Source organism: Myotis yumanensis, unplaced genomic scaffold, assembly GCF_028538775.1.
Source record: "Myotis yumanensis isolate MYYU_CA2020_CCGP unplaced genomic scaffold, mMyoYum1.0.hap1 SCAF_14, whole genome shotgun sequence".
NCBI classification, from domain to species: Eukaryota; Metazoa; Chordata; class Mammalia; order Chiroptera; family Vespertilionidae; genus Myotis; species Myotis yumanensis.
Window position 1 is genome coordinate 6,986,981 of NW_027223765.1, and position 18,307 is coordinate 7,005,287.

Here is an 18,307-nt window from a genome sequence, read left to right on the forward strand (position 1 = left end):
CTGAGAGGGCCAAAAGAAGCTGGAGGCTGGAGCCATGGCTCTCCTCTGCTGCTTAAGGGATGCTGACAGGAGCTGGAAACAGGGAGGCAGGCCCTGCTCCCCCTCCCACCTTCCAGTCTCCCTCTAGCACCTTCCAATGGCAGAACCTAACCCGGATCCGACTGTCAGGGGACTGGGGGAAGAGCCGCTTGCAGAGTCCCAGCCCTAGCATCACAGAGTAGAGTAGAAAGGTAGGGGTACGGAGGTGGGGGGCGGGGGGGCTTGGAGCTGAGAGATAACAGGCCAATGCCCAGCCCAGGTGCTGACCCCTTACCTGGTCCTCTGGCAGGCACAGCAGATCCAGTCCTCTTCTTTCTTCTGGTAGAAGCAGCCACTTTTGCAGATGCTGTACTTCCGATCCACAATCTCACGTTTGGAGTTGAGGAAGGTGAATGGCGGGCAGCAACGTATGCTGAACTGCTCAGAAAACTTCTGGTTCTTGGAGAGTCTGGGACCCTCCTTACTCGTTTTCTGACTCATCTCACTGGAAGTCATCCATGCGGGGGAGAGGGGGGAAGGTGGGGAGACAGAAACAGCAGGTCAGGTGAGAGAGTGCTCTACTCAGGGAACGCACCCCCTGCTACTCCCAGAGCTGTCTTATGCAACAAAAACCTGAAATAGCAAGTTCCTACCCAAGTATGGAGAACAACTAAATTAAGGTTTGATTAATTTTTGTGTATTTTTTGTTTTCTGGAAATGGACTCTTTTTCCCATGTTTAATGATCCATTTAAGATAGAAAAAGATTTTTTTTTAATTTTTAAAAAATATATTTTATTGATTTTTTTACAGAGAGGAAGGGAGAGGAATACAGAGTTAGAAACATCGATCAGCTGCCTCCTGCACACCCCCTACTGGGGATGTGCCTGCAACCAAAGTACATGCCCTTGACTGGAATCGAACCTGGGACCCTTCAGTCCGCAGGCCGTCGCTCTATCCACTGAGCCAAACCGGTTAGGGCAGAAAAAGATATTACAAAGCCAAACATTACTGAGCACCTAGTGTATGGTGGTTGCTTTATATACGTCACCTCATTGTTATAACATATGGCATTGTCAACAAACTAAAGATGAGAGAAGCTAAGAAACATGACCAAGTTCATAAACCTGTAAGAGGCAGACAGAGGATTTGAACCCATGCCTCTCTGACTCCAAAATCTGTGCCCTTTGACCAGGCCCAGCACTATCTGTGCTCCCTGTGCTCAGCCCTTCTCTCCCAGCAGCAGGGGGCCAGGCGCTGGACCCAGATTGGACTTTGGGGGATTGAGATGGGCCCAGAGAAGGGATAGTCTCCATAGATGTGCATGGGTCCTGGGCTGAAAAAGACTGGAAGTTGGGGAAAGAGCTCAATGAAGAAGGAAAGGTAGAGAACGGCATTTGGAGACCTCACACAGTATGCATATGCAGCAAGGACTTCCCCAGCAAGCAAGAAAGCTCACAGTGGGGAACTAGAATGTAAACGCAGAGAGGATCCTGAAGGGAGAATGACAGACAGGTGCTTCCCTCTGTTCCTCCACCACCTGGCCTTAGCAGGTTTTAAAATCTACACTCACTGTTGAAAATAAAATATTTTGGATGAATGGAAATAATAAAAATTCTGCCCAGCTGGTGTGGCTCAGTTGTTGAATGTCAACCTGTGAACCAGGAGGTCACGGTTCAATTCTCAGAGCACATATAGTTACAGCCCCCTTAATAGTTTATATATTTTCATCTTCTCTCGTTTTTCTTGATTAATCTTGCCAGAAGTCATCTCCTTTATATTCTTTTCAGAAGCAAACTCCTGGTTTTCTAGCTTATCTTTGCTCATTTTTTTTTCTAGTTCATGAACTTCTGTATGCATTTATTATTTCTTTTCAGTTTTCTTTTCTTTTATGCTCTTGTTCTATTTCTCTATTCTTGAATCAAATGCTTCTCGCATAGGCATTTATGACTGTAACTTTTCCATTAAATACAACTTTAATTGCATACCACAAGTATTAACATAAATCATTTTTCACTTCATTTTAAATATGGATGAGTTCTTTGATTCATCAATTCTCTTTAAAAATCTGTTATAAAATTTCCAAGTGTATGGAATTAATTTTATTTTGACTTCTAATTCTAATGCATTTTAGTCAGAGAGGAGTGTATATGATCATGACTCTTTGATATTTGTTGAGATTTTCTTCATAATGTCCTAGTATATATTCAGTATTGTTCCACGTTCCACATGTGCTTGAAAAAAAATGTGCATTTTTGGAAACAATTTGGGGTTATCTAGCGAAGATAAAAGTATGCAAAAACTACAGTGTAGCCATCTATTCTTGGGCACATAAGCCACCTTGGATGGTGGCTCAACCGTGAAGATGAAGCCTCAGGGTGGAGCACAAAGCCTGGAGGAGCCCGAATTCGTGGTGACAGTGGAGCTGCTGTTCCCACCTGGACTCTTGAACACTGTACACCTTTACATGAGACAATTCCTTCTCAAAGTGGACAAGAGTATAGGGAACCTGAAAGTCCTCATGGCAAGGAGGAAGGGGTGGCTGGTCTAGGTCATGTCCTCTTCTGCTAGACTCTGCCACAGGGTATCTGTGTGGTCTCACCTGGCCCCTGGCATGAATGACACATTACCACTTACCACTTGACCCCACCAAAGCCACTGGTCCCTACTCAGCAGCCTCCTATTGTGATCCAGCTGTCCTCTCAGCCCCTACACCTCCACTCCAGGTAACTTCCGGGTCCCACGCATGCCATGCACTACATCTGGGGAATCAAGAGCCCTTTCTTGGGGCCATTGGCCTAGACAGCTCCTCCCAGCCCCCCAAAAAGCTGTGTACTCCCTCAGGGAATGAGGGCAGGATTCCTCCAAGGGCCTGCAATCTGCCCCCACTATTCCTGTTGAAGTGTGTCAGTAGGACCCACCACACATACTTCCAAATCTGTCTGGACATTTCTACACCATACCACACCTCTCCCTGATCTTGAGGTTTCATCTGAAGAAAAGCGAGAACATAGCTGTCTGCCTCCTTCAGTTTCTCTCTCCCCCATGAATGTGCTCCACAGTACACAGAATTCTTCCACAAACTCACCAGGTGGAAAAGGCTTGAGTGAAAAAGGCCATGCTCCTTCCCAGGCCTTTCCTTCCCTTTCCCCAACTCCTCCCTATACATGGCTATCACTTCTCACTGAAACCACACGGCCACCCTCTCTGCCTTCAAGTGGTTGGGAATAATTGTAAGGAAAAGATGGAAGTAACCAGAAATTGGCATTTTCCTAGAACAAGATGAAATGTCTAGCATTAAAAGCACTATTACTTCAAAACATGAAGAATTAACTTCAAGTGCTTAAAATATTTATAAATTTTTAATGAATTTCTATTAGATCTTGCCTCCATTTCACAATGTAATATTTATTCTCTGAAAATCAAAGCCCTTGAGAGCAATAAAAGCAGTTAACCTTTCATTTTCTGAGAGGAGACAGAAATATAGTTACAGTAATAATGCATGAATATGGGTGAAAATAGTAAATGGAATTTTACTGACTGGTAAGCATAGGGAGGCAGCTGGGACACGTGATTTTAAAAAAACAAACAGACTTAATTTTGCATATTACACAGAATCAGGGGATGGACTTTCAAGAAACTGCCAGAACAGAAAGAGTGAAGCATTCGTAACTCTATATATTTCTTAAAAACAGACTAGCTTATTAAAGGCGAGAATATGGGCAAGGGAATCCTAGCATTTTTATAAAAACACAATGTAAGCAGTAAGGCTTTGATTTTATGTAATTATTAATATTCTTATACTTGATGAATTATGAAATATTAGGTAGCTATTTGAAGAACAATTGAATATTAGGCAGCCATTTTTAAAGATGCTTATGAAGAGATTATGCTGACATAAGGAAATATTTCTGTAATATCAAGTGAAGGCAGAAGGAAGCTAGACTATTTCTTATTTTTAATATATTTTTTTATCGATTTCAGAGAGGAAAGGAGAGGGAAGAGAGTTGGAAACATCAATGATGAGAGAGAATCACTGATTGGCTGCCTCCTGCACACCACCTACTGGGGATTGAGCTTGCAACCCAGGCATGTGCCGTTGACCAGAATCAAACCTGGGACCCTTCAGTCCGCAGGCCAATGCTCTATCCACCGAGCTAATCCAGCTAGGGCTAGACTATTCCTTGTATGTCATCAACTCCAGGGTCTAGCTGCAGCCAGTTGAGAGTCAGAGGCTGGCCACATCAAGAGGGCTCCCAGCTTCCTCAGACACCTCCAGAGGTAGCCCTCTCATCAGAGTCTAGGACAGAAGCCAGGGTGGCCTTGGCAGGAGAGAGACACACACTGAGACCCTGACTTGAATAGATGAGACACTGATGCTCTGGAGACTTCGAGCAATCTTAGGCCTAATTTTCAGGCTGGCAAAGACTCTCTGAATTGTTGGTGGGAGCTATTAAGACAGTTGTGACCACGGTGGACCCACTGACAGTGGAGGCCAGGTGACATATGCAAAAAATATACACAGAAAAAGACGGAAGGTAAATGCAATAGTAACACTCAGCCATTCATTCAAATACTATTGAGTGCCTACTAAGTGCCAATTGTGAATAAGACAAAGTAGGTGCCTGTACTCACGGAGCTTGGGGTACAGTGAAGGGGACTCTAACAGATCATATTATGAACAAGGTAGTCAATGTCTAACTGAAGTGTGATTAAACTCCTGGGTGCTAGGAGTGAGTGTAGCAGTGAAATAAATTTAGGCTGAGGGGCTAGGGGAGGATTCCTGAAGAAGAAACATTTAACTTGAGACCTAAAGGATACGTGGGAACCACCCAGTGCAGGGGAGGAGAGAGTTGCAGACAGAAGGCCCTGAGACTTGACGTGCTGAGGAAACCACAGAAGAGGGCGCGGCTGAATATCATGTGGGCCAGACAGCCCAGGGCCTTGATGGTGAGCTAATGAATAGGAAGAATGGGAAGACACGGAAAGGTCTTGACCAGAGGAGGTCAATCTTCCTATTCATGTTCCGGGAAGATCACTCGGGCTTCTGGCACTGGAGATCAGGAGGCAGAAGGGGAAGTGAGAAGACCAGTGAGGGAGGATAGGAAATTCACCTAGGGCAGTAGCAGTGAAGGTGGATCTTGGAAGTAAGACTTAAGGATGGATTGGATGTAGAGTCCATTGGAAAGGGCAGGGCAAGGAAGACAGCCAGGCTTTCGGCCTGAGCAAATGCCTAATAGAGCAGTTTACTGAGATGGAGGAGATAGGGGAAGGGGAGTGAGGGCATAGTGGGACATTCATTTATTCAACAAATATTAACTGAGCATCTACTTTGTGTCAAATATATTAAAGCTGTGATGCTTATGAGGATCTAGTGCTGATGACTGGTCTGCAGTAGGAACATTGGCCTAGGCCTCAAAATTGCTAAGGACCAGAGTATAACATGAGCAAGGAGCTAGGCAGGAAGACCAACAATGGACAGGGCTTGCAGGTGGATTAATGGCAGGCAGGAAAGAAGAACAAACAGGATTTCTCCAAGGGGGTATTTTGTAATGGAAAATAGATGAACTACTCAAAAGAGAGACAAAAATGAGAATAGATCAAAGACTCCAATTAGAATAACAGCAAATACATGTCAGGAGATACAAACCAGACACATTTCAAAGACTTCACATATTCAATTCATTTCATCCTCACAACCTCACAATAGCCCCGTTTTTGCACATGAGAAAGCTGAAGACATAGAGCTAGTAAGTGGGGGCCGCAAAATCTCAACCAAGGCAGACTGATCACTATTTCTAATCTTGACACTATGCGGTTTCTAACAGTAGACATGAAGAGGAGAGAAGCAAATCAAAGATGATTTAATAGAACAAAAGATACTACAAAGCTGAAAGTTAAAAGAGCTGTACCAGTAGAGAAGGTAATATATGAACACATAAAAACATAAAGTGCTAATAACCAGAATGTTTACAGAAAAAAAGTATATTTTTTTTAAAAAACAGGCAAATAATAGAAAAAGATGAATCTATAAAAGCCAGTTATCATATACCAATAGGCTTAAGTCTGTAAGATTAAAAGAAAGAGAAATAAAAGCAAAGAAATGTCAATTCGTGCCCACTCCAACTGGCCCAAAAAAGAGGGGATGACATTAGCAAAGAACAGGGAAAAGTCTGCCAATCAGTGTGTCGGGGAGTGGGGGTGGGGGGGGTGGTTAGCAGCATTCAGCTAACAAGGACTGGGCTGAGCTGGGTTCAATGAACCATCCAGGCTGTAAGCCCTGGGCTGCCAGAAGGATGCCTCCGACTTCCAGCAAGTGAGGAGTGCACACGGATGCTCTGACCAGGAGCTATTTTTGGAATAAAAATTAGGGGTTCAAAAGTTTCCCTTCATGCCTAGGTTTCCTCCACCTACCACATCCTTCCGAAGGCTGCTCAGCCCCAACTCCTCTGCTATGAAAAACACAATCACCGCAAAGCAAATTCATTCTACCTCCACCACCTCCATCAGAACCTGTAACAGATCCAACACCTTGCAAACTCTCTCAGGCCAGGAGCTAATGCTTTCCTCCAAGTGCAGATGTACACAGTGAAAGACAATGGCTGCCGTGTGGATCAGTCCGCAGCAGCAAAAACACATCTAGGCCCTGGCTGGTTTGGCTCAATGGATGGAGGGTCGGCCTGCGGACTGAGCGGTCCCGGGTTCGATTCCAGCCAAGGGCACATGCCTGGGTTGCGGGCCCGATCCCCAGTGGGGGGCATGCGGGAGGCGGCCAATCAATGATTCTCTCTCATCATTGATGTTTCTTTCTCCCCCTCACCTTTCCTCTCTAAAATCAATAAAATTTTTTTTTTTTTTTAAAAACACATCTAGGAAGTAAACTTTGCAACTACCACATGCTGTCTCTAAGGATATCTTTATCCATTTGTCCTTGTTTATCCATTTGTATCCTTGGCAACCAAAATGTTTACAAATTAGTACAATGAATGTTGAACAGATTATTGTTTGGAAGCCAGTTTCAGGTAAGGAAACGCCATACAGGCGTTTATTCTGAATCAGAGTGCTTTTCCCCAGAGAGCAGCATCTTGTCAAAACCCAAAACTGATTTGAGGACCTGCGGGGGCTGTGAAAATAGGATCCTGACTGTCTTGGGGTTGACAACCTACTTGGGAGACAAAACAACACCCTCACTGCTTTCTTTGGCTCCGGCAACAAGGATAAATTAAAGCTGTGCAAGGACCACACTGCTCAGTCAGCTCTCTCACAGACTTGTGTAAAAGACCGTTCTGACTGAACAAACACTGCCTGACTCGGGCTTTCTAGAAAGGGAATACGTGTGACCCCAGGTGGGTATCCTTCGCACACAGCCAATATATTTGGCAAATCTTTTAGGAATAAAAACCTTGCTCATTATAGTGAAGCCAGATAAACATGTAAGAAGTAATTTTCTGAATGCAATTTTAATGACATTGTTTTTGTTACATCTAAAATTATACAATACATTGTTTTTTACCTTATGGAATGTGAATTTGCACTAGAATGGTATGTGGATAAATACTTCCAAATATTTTTTATGGGGTAAATGGGTCCAGGAAATGGAACCAAAGGTATGATTTGTCTCCTTGTTTGTCATTTCCCCTCCTCAAAAATTTCAGAGGCTCTCCCCAGTTACAGAGCAAAGTCTTGCTTCTTAGTGAACATAGCACTAAGACGCCTCCTGTCCACCTTGCCCCTTTATCTCTCACAATCACCCCTCTCTGTTATAGGTCAGAAACATCCTGCTTGTGTGGTGAACGTCTATTCATCCTCAACAACCCAGCTGAGGTCTCACCTCATTAAAGGATGCACCCACTTTGGGGCTGTCTCTGTGACTTTTGCATATACTTCCACTGGTGGGCATGCCCCACTGGAAGAGTGTGGCTGCATGTCTGGGATCCCAGCTTGAACTCTTTGAGAGAAGGGCTCCTGTCTGAATCCCCAGGGCTCTGCTGTGCCTTCCACCCTTTGAATTGAGTATCTTTACAATCCTCTGGGGTGTTATGTAGAACTCAGGTGGCTTTGGCTAGATTCTCAGCATGGTTATTTTAAGAATTAAAGTTTTAACGTAAGTGCTCTCTCCGTAGACAATATTATTTTTTCAATGTGTGCTTAGTTTTATAATCATTTGTCTTTCTTAATCTGTTTGTGATTTTAAAAATATGAAAATGATGGGGTTTTGAATGTACTCCCACATAAGTAAACAAATCCTCTCTGGTAATTTTTCCTGGATAAAGGAGAGGCAAGCAGTCATCCAGATTTGCATTTGTTTACAGAAAAACCTAAGTGTCAGTGTGGCCTATAGTCTGGGCAGGGGACGAAGGGAAAGAACCTGGATTACCTGCTGGGCTGGTTGATTACTTTGCCTTGGGTTTTCCAAGGGCATCAGTCTCAGGGAGATGAAGAGACCAGGCCAGAGACAAGCTAAGATATGCACTGGATTGCTGACCACCCCTTTCGTTATTTTGTGTCCAAGGCCATTATCTGAGTCATCCAATGGCAGTTACATTTGTAGACTTCCTCGGTTGGATAAAATGCCACTTATCCTTGTAATTTATATACCTCCATCTTTATATTTACTATGTTGTATTGAAATTATCCATCTATTCAAAAAAAACCAGAGGAGGAGTCAAGGGGGACTCCAAGGTATATAGTTTGAGTGACCAGGTGGGCAGTGGAAGCATCTGCTGGAGGAGAAGGTTTGGGGGAAGAAGCACAATCATGAGTTCAGTTTTAGATGCAGCGGAGTGGAGGCGTTAGAGGGGCATCTAGATGGAGACATCAAGTGGAAAGTTCAGAGGAGACGTCCGGGCGGGAGATAGAATCTGAGAGTGGTTGGAGTGTAGGTGGCAATGAAGCCTTGATGGATGGAATTGCCTTGGTGGCAGAATGCTGGGTGAGAAGAGCGTATAACTGTGCTGTAGGACACCCCCACATTTACAAGCTAGGTGGAGGAGGAGTGATTGGCAAGGAATAAAGAGAAAAGTCGGAGAGGAAGGAGGGACACTGGGACAGATGAGCACGGTAGCCAAAGGGAAGGAGTATTTCAAAAGAGGAAGTAGTCAACTTTGTAGGAAGATTCTGAGACACTGTGGTGTGATATGAGGATATAAAGAGTACATTAGATTAAGAGACATGAAAGTAATTGGTGACTTTAGCAAGAATTGTTGCCATGGAATGTTTAAAACAGAAATTGGATTAGAGGATTTGTGGAGGGCCAGAGTTTGGGAATGAAGGGGAAAAGAGTCGTGGAAGCTAGGAAGTGAGTGGATTCCCAGTTTAGTAGGGTGCCTAACATAGTAAGTTGAAAGAAAGGAAGGTCATGAATGAGACCCTAGATGTTTGCACTACTTGAATTACAGAGGAGGTAGTTTCAAGTATTGGCAAGCTCCACAGTGTGCCAATGAATGGATGAAGCAGAGTGTACAGTACATGGGTTTGACAAAGGTAGACAAATGGTGGCTTAGGTCATAGTGTCTTGATGCACAGACATAGGGTTTCCCCCCCAAAATTTCTACTCCCCAAACCTAGAATACTATGAAGCACCTGGAATAGTTTTTAAAAGTGTTTAACTCTTATTAAAAATTGGATTGTTCAGTTTTTTGCTGATTCTGCATTCTACTTGAACTTTCTGAACTAGTGATCATTATTAGCAATCTAGGTCAGGTCCCAAAGAGTGTAAGAGATTCACTGGTACCTGTATTTTCATCCGTACACATCTGGTGATTAGGTCTCTGTTATGAGCTTGTCTTGGTATCATTTGCTGCTTCTTCTTTTTTTTTCTTTTCCTAAAAGTGAAGCAGCAGAATGTGTTCTGGTTACTTAGGTTGTAGTTAATTCGAGTGCGTTGTGCACAAAGCTTCACTCTCACATTCTGCATCAGATTCCTGACTTTTAAATGCTGTTGCTCCAGAGTCTAAACGCTGCTCTCTTTCCCCTATGTCCATTCATGCCACATGTGGACCCTAACTAGGGATTAGCTATATTCTTCTATTTCCTGTATCTTGATGCTCTGGCATCTGGGGCCTTGCAGTTCCTAGAAAGATTGCCCCTCAAGGCTAATTAATTCTAGATACAGCAAAGGACTCCCCTGTTCAGAGTGCCTTTTATATGCAAACCAACCAATCCAGAGCCTAAGCACACCAACTACCATTTTTATTTTTTTATCAAACTGTCACAGATTGAGCCAAAATTCCTATATCCTAATCATCCCAGGGCCAAGTACCAGATGACTCAGGTCAACTCTACACTCGAGTCCCCCATTGAACTTATTTAAACTTGCCCATCCTAAACCTGATTACCCTGCCTGGCTCATTCATACCTGTACAAAGGTACAATAAAGTGTCTTGCTCATGCCTTCCTAGCCCCTTCTGGCTCCTGGCAGACTCTAGTGCTTCCCCATCTAGCCCTCCATGATCTGGCATGCCCTCTCCTCTTGGGAACTGTGAGTAACAAACTAACTTTTCATTTAAAAAAAAAAAATTTTTTTTTGAGAGAGAGTTTAGAGAAACATCAATATGAGAGTGAAACATCTATTGGCTGCCTCCTGCACACTCCCTACCAGGGATTGAGTGTGCAACCTGGGCCCTGACCTGGAATCGAACCATAGAACCGGCAACCTTTCGGTGCACAGGAGCCACACCAGCCAGGGTAACAAACTATCTTTTCAATGGCAGTCATCTGATTTGCTGGCCTCACCAAACCTAAACAAAAACAAAATCCCAGGTACATTTTAAAATATATTGGTCCCTTAACCACACCTAACACCAGGGTTTACCTAATGCATTGTAACAGCAGCACCAGAATCCAGATGGCCTTCACAGCCATGCAAGACATCACTCCTGGAGTCCATGCGATGGTACCTAGTCCTCCGGTTGGCAGTCGTCAGACTGTGGAAAGCAACTCAACTCCCAGCCACAAGACTCTCCTGGCCTTCAAGCCTTCCATGTCCTGACCCCAATTTTTTTGACTAAGTGTGAGGAGGCCCTTATTTTCCACCCCAGGATGGCTCATCACAGGAACACATAATCCTTCAAGTAGAAAACACTTTCTCCAACTCCAGGATGACTTTTACAGCTCAGATAAGACAATTATAACGGCTAATGCTACATTTTCTCAAAAGCTGGGTTCCTCGACATTAAATAGCACCATGTGCAGAATCCCAAAGTTCTAACCTAATTTCATATTTAGAAAAAAAATATTTATCTACCTAATCCAGGGAATAGTCCTGTGAAAGCCATAATACATTCACTTAACTACAAAGATCATATAACAAATTAATCAACTCCCCCTCACTCAGATTAATGATAACATCAGAGTTTTTGAGGGGGGAGGATGCTTTATATTTGTGTATCTAAAGAATCTATTTTAAGAATAATAAAACTGCCAGCCACCTCCAAACAGTTTTCCCACTTACGAGCAAACAAATGAAAGTTCCTTTTACCAGACACCCTGTCAATGTGCTGAAGGCGGCCAGCGAGCCTGGAGCGGCTCGTCAGGACAGCTCTTATCGAACTGTATCTGTTTTCAGCAGATGGTTTTGCTTAGAAAGAAATGATCACATTTATGACACTCATATTCATAAAGTAGCAGACATGAATCCAACACACACAAAGAATCTAGATTAAATACCTCACCATACACCTATCAAGTTCATGTACACATCATTGTAATTACCATTTATAAGTAAGGGACAGCGCTTACACACTTTGGTGAATATTGGAAATTATCAGAAAAAAGTCCTGGGTTTTTAATTTTTTTCACTTTCTTGTAATTTTAGGTACTCATTTAAAATCCTAGTAACCACTAGATAAACAACATCTTGAATTAAAAATTTGTACAATCGGATTTAAGTGTGAATTTGGATATGTGTGATCTATAATGCAAGCATAGTCCTTCCAAACTTCATAACCTGGACCTAATCATGAGAAAACATCAGACCAAACCCCAAGTGAGGGACATTTAACAAAATAACTCCTAACCCTGGCCAGTGTAGAGCATTGGCCCGTGCACCCCAGGGGTCCACGTGAGGGTCCGGGTTTGATTCCTGGTCAAAGGAAGGTACCTACGTGGGTTGTAGATTTGACCCCAGCCCTGGTAGTCAGGGTACGTGAGGGAGACAACCAGTCAGTGTGTCTCTCTCATATCAATGTCTTCCACTCTCTCTAAAATCCTCAGGTGAGGATTATCAAAATAATAATAATAATAATAATAATAATAATAACTCCTCAAAATAATAACTAGTCGAGGCATGAAAGAGAATGACTGCCTTGGGTACTGTTCCAAAGTAATGGAGACCAAAGGACATGGCCACTAAAGGGGAAGCATGATCCTGGACTGATTTCTGGGATAACTGGTGAAATCTAGTTGTCTGCAGAGTAGATAATAGTATTTTCTCCATGTTAATTTTTTTATTTTGATCATGTCTGTAATTTAATTTCAAATGGCTCAGAAAAAAATAATATATATATGCGTATACAGAGAAAGAAAGCATAATAAAGCAAATGTAGTAACCTGTCAGCATTTGAGTAACCTGAATTTTTGTACTGCTTGTGATTTTTCTGTAAACATGAAATAATTTTTGTAATCCACTCACCAAGGAATTCTCCTGCTCTTCTGAATAAACATAAAAAGCATCACTGCACATCTGACAATAGTCTGTTTTTTGCCTCCCGGATTTATTCATGTAGCATTAAAAATTGTTTTCCCCATGTTTTTCCTAGAACTTTAGCCAAGTTCATAACTTTATTCCCCTGACACATAATCTTTTCTTTCCTTTTTCTATCAACCACAAAACTGAAAATAAAAAGAAACACCTCTGTGATTTCTGAAATTCTGTTCAAGACAAAGCACGGATGTCTTTCCATTCAAGTTTTCTAGGGACAAACATTCTTCCACGATTGGGGCTTTGCTGTCCATCCCCCACCACACACACACACACATAAACCCGGCTGTATGAAGGAAAGCGTTGTTCTTAGATAAGGAAAACTCATTTCAAATCATGATAAATTATAAAAGGAGAGAAAAAGAAGCAGCCAATAGTGCTGTTGGTCTAGCTCCAGGAACAGGGGGCTTTAGACAGGAATCTGAGTTAGGGTCCAGAGCCCTTTCCCAGGCTCAGACAATTTCCAGGCATTTGCCAGAACATTCCAGGAGGGCCCTCTGCCCACATCAGAACAGCCTCGGTGTCCTCTGTGCTTGCGTTCTCCCTCCTTTAATGCCCTCCCACTCCTGGCAGCTATGCCAGGTTTCCCCTGGGGCACAGTGAAACGGCCGACACACAAATGCGCACTCGCCACTGGAGACGAGTACAACATGAAGTGAGATGAAAACCAACGGAACCCCCTTACCTTCAAGTAGCAGTTGTGTGAAACAGGTTCCTCGTGTGTACCAGGCGCCTGAGAGGGTGAGGCTACTCAATGCATGCGGAATATATAGGGAGGGATTATATATCCGGGTTTTTCATTACACAAGGTGTTTTTGATGGGTTCTCAGCCAAGATTCACTAAAAAACAAAAGCTACACAAAGACTACAAAAAGGCCACACAAAGTTTCAACAAAAGGCTAAAGAAAGAGCAAACAAAAGCCAAAGAAAGTTTAAACAAAGAGTGAAACAAAGACAACACAGAGGCCAAACAAAGACAAAAACAAAGACTGAAACAAAGGGCAAAAGAAAATCTAAACAAAAGCTAAGTTACAACCACATTACACACAAACACACACATACACACAGTCACAAACATATCTACACGTCAGCCCCCCTCTCCCATATCCCAGTCTCCCACCTCTCACATCCCACATAACACCCCATTCCAACGCCCTCACCGAGGCTCTCTCCATACTCACTTTCCCCAAATCAAACCACACACCAACTCACTCCACCAAACCACACATGCTTCTGCCAACGTGGCAACCACCACAGCAATCATCCCAGCTCCCACCGCCCTATACCTCACCGCACATGCCACAAGCCAAACCCACAAGCGACGAACAGAGTTGGAATCACACTGACAAATCCCTGCCTTTGGAATCTCTTTCCACACTCTACTCAGAGTAAACACGCACCCTCCCTAACACTCCCTACATACACAAACATGCATATATACACACATCCAAGATTAGCATCCATACATGTATGCCCTCGCACCATTTAGCAAGAGTACCTCAGTGTAGTTACTACTGAGATTAGATCTGGACAATTCTATAACAATTACCATTTACATTCAAATTCATGAAAACTTTTTAAAAAATCTATGGTAGATGATTTCTGTAAATTAAGAATCTCATTTAATTAACATAACACCCCATAATATTGACTTCAGTCTTGGACATGGCATTTTCTTATCATTTTCCTGGAGTTTGGGGGTTACGCCATTGAATCCTGTAACTGTGCCTCGGTTAAATGTCACGGATCCACCCTACCTGGTTTGGCTCAATGGATAGAGCATGGACCTGGGGACTGAGGAGTCCCAGGTTCGATTCCCGTCAGGGCACATGCCTGGATTGCAGGCTGGAACCCTAGTAGGGGCATGCAGGAGGCAGCTGATTCATGATTCTCATCATTCATGTTTAATCTCTCTCTCCCTCTCCCTTCTTCTCTGAAATAAAAATAAATAAAATAAATGTCATGAATCCTACAACCAGTGCTTTTGCTAAATTTCATTCTATGTGGAGAACTACATACTAAAGATTTGAAAGGTGAAAGGATATTTCTGAAACTAATCCAACCAACAGTAGCTTTGCCTCTTGAATTCCCACAACTCCTTGCATGAGAGTGAGATTTACATGTCAACACTGTCATAAAGTTTCTTTCCAGGCTCTTGTCACAATAATGCGAAAAGAATCATCCTAGGGGACCTTGAGGAGGCGATCCAACAAGACTGAAAACATACCATATAAATCTCATTGCACACTAACTTCATGGCCACTTAAACACTCTTGATGTGTGTAACGAGGTACATACAACTGCTGGTTGGTTCACTCCTGCTGAGGCCACCACTTTGCCTGTACTGCATGGATGTGCGTGAGGGCTCGGGAGCAGGACAAGGTGGCTCAGAGCACGGGCTCTGGAGGACTCAGGGACAGTCACTAAGCCGGTTACGATGTCACACTGGTTGGAACTGTGCCTGGCACACAGTGCTACATCAGTTAGCTATTGTGGTCCGGCCCTAAAGAAGCTTGCGAAACAGTTGTAAGAACACATTTCCTACTTAGAAAACAACTGGAGATGTTGTCTAAATAGGCTTTTTTTTGCACTTCATTTATTTTTCAGGCTTTTCTTTTGCATTTTATTTTATAATTGAATTTATTAGGGTAACACTGACTAATAAACTATATAGGCTTCAGGTGTACAATTCCATAATGCAGCATCTATATATTGTACTGTGTTTACCAACCCAAGTAAAATCCCCTTCCATCACCATTTATCCCCTGTACCCTCTTCTCCTCCTCCACCCCCTTTCTCTCTGGTGAATTCAGGTTATTTCAAAAGTGCAAGATAGAGTGGGTAGATTATAGAGATAACCTCTTCCCTAAAGGACTCCTCTGCTTCTCAAACCTTTCCAACAAAGGTCCTTACTGGCAAATTTTGTGAAGTCCTGTCTTTGATCTTCTACTCCATGATATCTGGAGTGATGCACAATTTATGCAACCAAAGTATGGAGTTCCCACAGAACACTTGTTACGCCATCTCTCTTTGCTCCTATTTAAAGTTTGGTGTTTGCCCTTCACGCGGTGGTGTTACAGTCCCAGAAAGATAGTGTAGGACCCACACTTAAGTCAGGGGCACTTCTTTGAATGGCAGCTTTGTGTTCCACAGAGGGCACCACCTCCTAGAACTTCAAGTGGATTCGTGGCCAAAATTAAATGGCTTGCTAACATTACAGGTAATTTCTCCACAGAAACTTTGGCTGCCACTGACAATCCCCTATGTTATGGTCTGAATTGTGCCCCCTCCAAGTTCACAGGCTGCAGACCTAACTCCCAGACCTTACTTAGAAATGGGTCTTTTCAAAGGTAATCAAGTGAAAATGAGGTTGTTAGGGTGGGTCACTGATGTCTTATAAAAAAGAAGACATTGGCCCTAGCCGGCTTGGATCAGTGGATAGAGCATCGGCCTGCGGACTGAAGGGTCTCAGGTTCGATTCCATCCAAGGGCACATGCCTGGGTTGCAGGCTTGATCCCCGGTAGGGAGTGTGCAGAAGGCAGCCAATCAGTGATTCTCTCTCATCACTGATGTTTTTCTCTCTCTCTCCCTCTCCCTTCCTCTGTGAAATCAATAAAATATTTTTTTTTTTTAAAAAGAAGACATTGGACACAGAGACATTCATGGAGGGGAGTCAATGTGAAGACATATGGAGACGATGGTCATTTACAAGCCAACGAGAGTCATCTGGGACATACCTTCTCTCCAGCACTCCAGAGGAACCAACCTGCTGACATCTTCTGCTTGGACTTCCAGCCTGGAGAACTGCTGTTTAAGCCACTCAGTGATACTAGGTGGTACTATGTAATGGCAGCCCTAGCAAACGAATACATCAGTTACTGTAACTACTTTTTAAATTTATTTTGATGAGTATTTATCAAAATAATATTTGCACAAAGTTATAATACATTAAAAGGCTTATGAGGAGAAACAATAGCCCCTTTTGCACTTCATCCCACTCCATAACCCCACTCACCAAAGGCAACACGTTCAACAAATTTTAGCTATTTTTCTCTATTCATTTCCATACTGTTAAAAATCCATACAAACAGCTACATATATGCCTACTTACTATAGACTATTGGCTCCCGATTGAGGGTTTAATTTTCTTACACTCTCCTCCTTTCTCTCCCTCTCCACTGAATGTAATTATACCTGTCAATATTTATATCATCAATAAGTATCTTTCCTACACAACTTTGTAATCAATTATGACTTCATTTCTTTGTATAAATTTGTTTTTCCTGGAGTTAATAATTGTTCTATTTTGCTTTCATTTATTTTAATTTCCTTAGTGTTTTATTTCTCACTTTTTTAAATATTCCAACAAACCTGTCAAATACCTCTCAATTTTTCAAATATTCCAAACTATCAAATAACTGTTTACTTCTACTGCCTTCGTAATCTGTGCTCTGGCTCGACTTTTGGACTGGTTGCTCTCAAAGTCTGTGCGGGACTGAAACTTCCCTGCACTTTCTTGCCGTAAGGATCACCTATGTCGTGGATCCCATGTCATTCTCATTTTTTGTTTGCTCCCTCATTTTCTGAAGTACTCTCTCTAGTGCCATCATTGGAAAGGGCACGTGGTAAGTGAATTTTGTTTTAGTTCTTGCATACCTGAAAGCTGCTTTATTCTACCCTCACATTTGATTACTTTGTTGGGTATAGAATTCCAGATTGAAAATTATTCTCCCTCAAAATTGTGGATGCATCGCTTTTCCATATTTTTGGAAGAAACAGTATGTGTTGTTCACCTGCCACTTTTAACCAAAAACACAGTAATTGTTTTATTGTAATATAACACATATGTACTATAGAATTCAAAATTTTAGGCATAAGATGTAGAGCTTTTGCCCTGACTGGTTTGGCTCAGTGGATAGAGGGTGGGCCTGCGGACTGAAGGGTCCCAGGTTTGATTCTGGTCAAGGGCATGCACCTTGGTTGCGGGCACATCCCCAGTGGGGGGTGTGCAGGAGGCAGCTGATTGATGTTTCTCTCTCATTGATGTTTCTAACTCTCTATCCCTCTCCCTTCCTCTCTGTAAAAAAAATCAATAAAATATATTTTTTTTAATGTAGAGCTTTTAAAATATATTTAAGGGTTGTAGAAGCATCACCACTATCTAATTCCCTGACATTTTCATTACTTTAAAAATAAATCCATACTCATTCACAGTGAAATATACACTATTTTACATGAGTGTACAGAGAGAGTCAAACAGAAAAAGGGCTGGAGGGTATGACATCTTGTTATGAGATTGGTGAAGATAAGTATGAAATGAGTGGGTCATTTATAGAGGGAAGTTATCTTAGGAAAGACTGACGAGATATGGACATCTCTATTATTTCACCCTAAAGCAGTGGTTCTCAACCTGTGGGTCACGAACCCTTTGGGGGGGTCGAACGACCCTTTCACAGGGGTCGACTAAGACCATCGGAAAACACACATATAATTACATACTGTTTTTGTAATGAATCACTATGCTTTAATTATGTTCAATTTGTAACAATGAAAATACATCCTGCATATCAGATATTTACATCACGATTCA

At 42.6% G+C, this 18,307-nt stretch overlaps 1 protein-coding gene across 4 annotated transcripts in view; it reads right to left on the minus strand.

Moving 5' to 3' along the window:
- MOBP (myelin associated oligodendrocyte basic protein) overlaps positions 1 to 14,243 on the minus strand; it is a 31,128-nt gene extending 16,885 nt beyond the window's left edge. For 2 of the 4 annotated variants that reach the window (XR_011468123.1, XM_070391558.1), the window contains exons 1-3: positions 13,402 to 14,241; positions 9,750 to 9,840; positions 314 to 523 (exon numbers count right to left, since the gene is read on the minus strand). Coding sequence is in view for 1 of the 4 variants with exons in the window: in XM_070391558.1 (XP_070247659.1) it covers positions 314 to 519 (206 nt within the window). In the remaining 3 variants the exon portion in view is untranslated. Of the gene's footprint in view, positions 1 to 313; positions 524 to 9,749; positions 9,841 to 13,401 lie in introns of all 4 variants that reach the window. The other 2 variants (XR_011468124.1, XR_011468122.1) reach the window with 2 other exon arrangements.
- Positions 14,244 to 18,307: the final 4,064 nt, after the last annotated feature.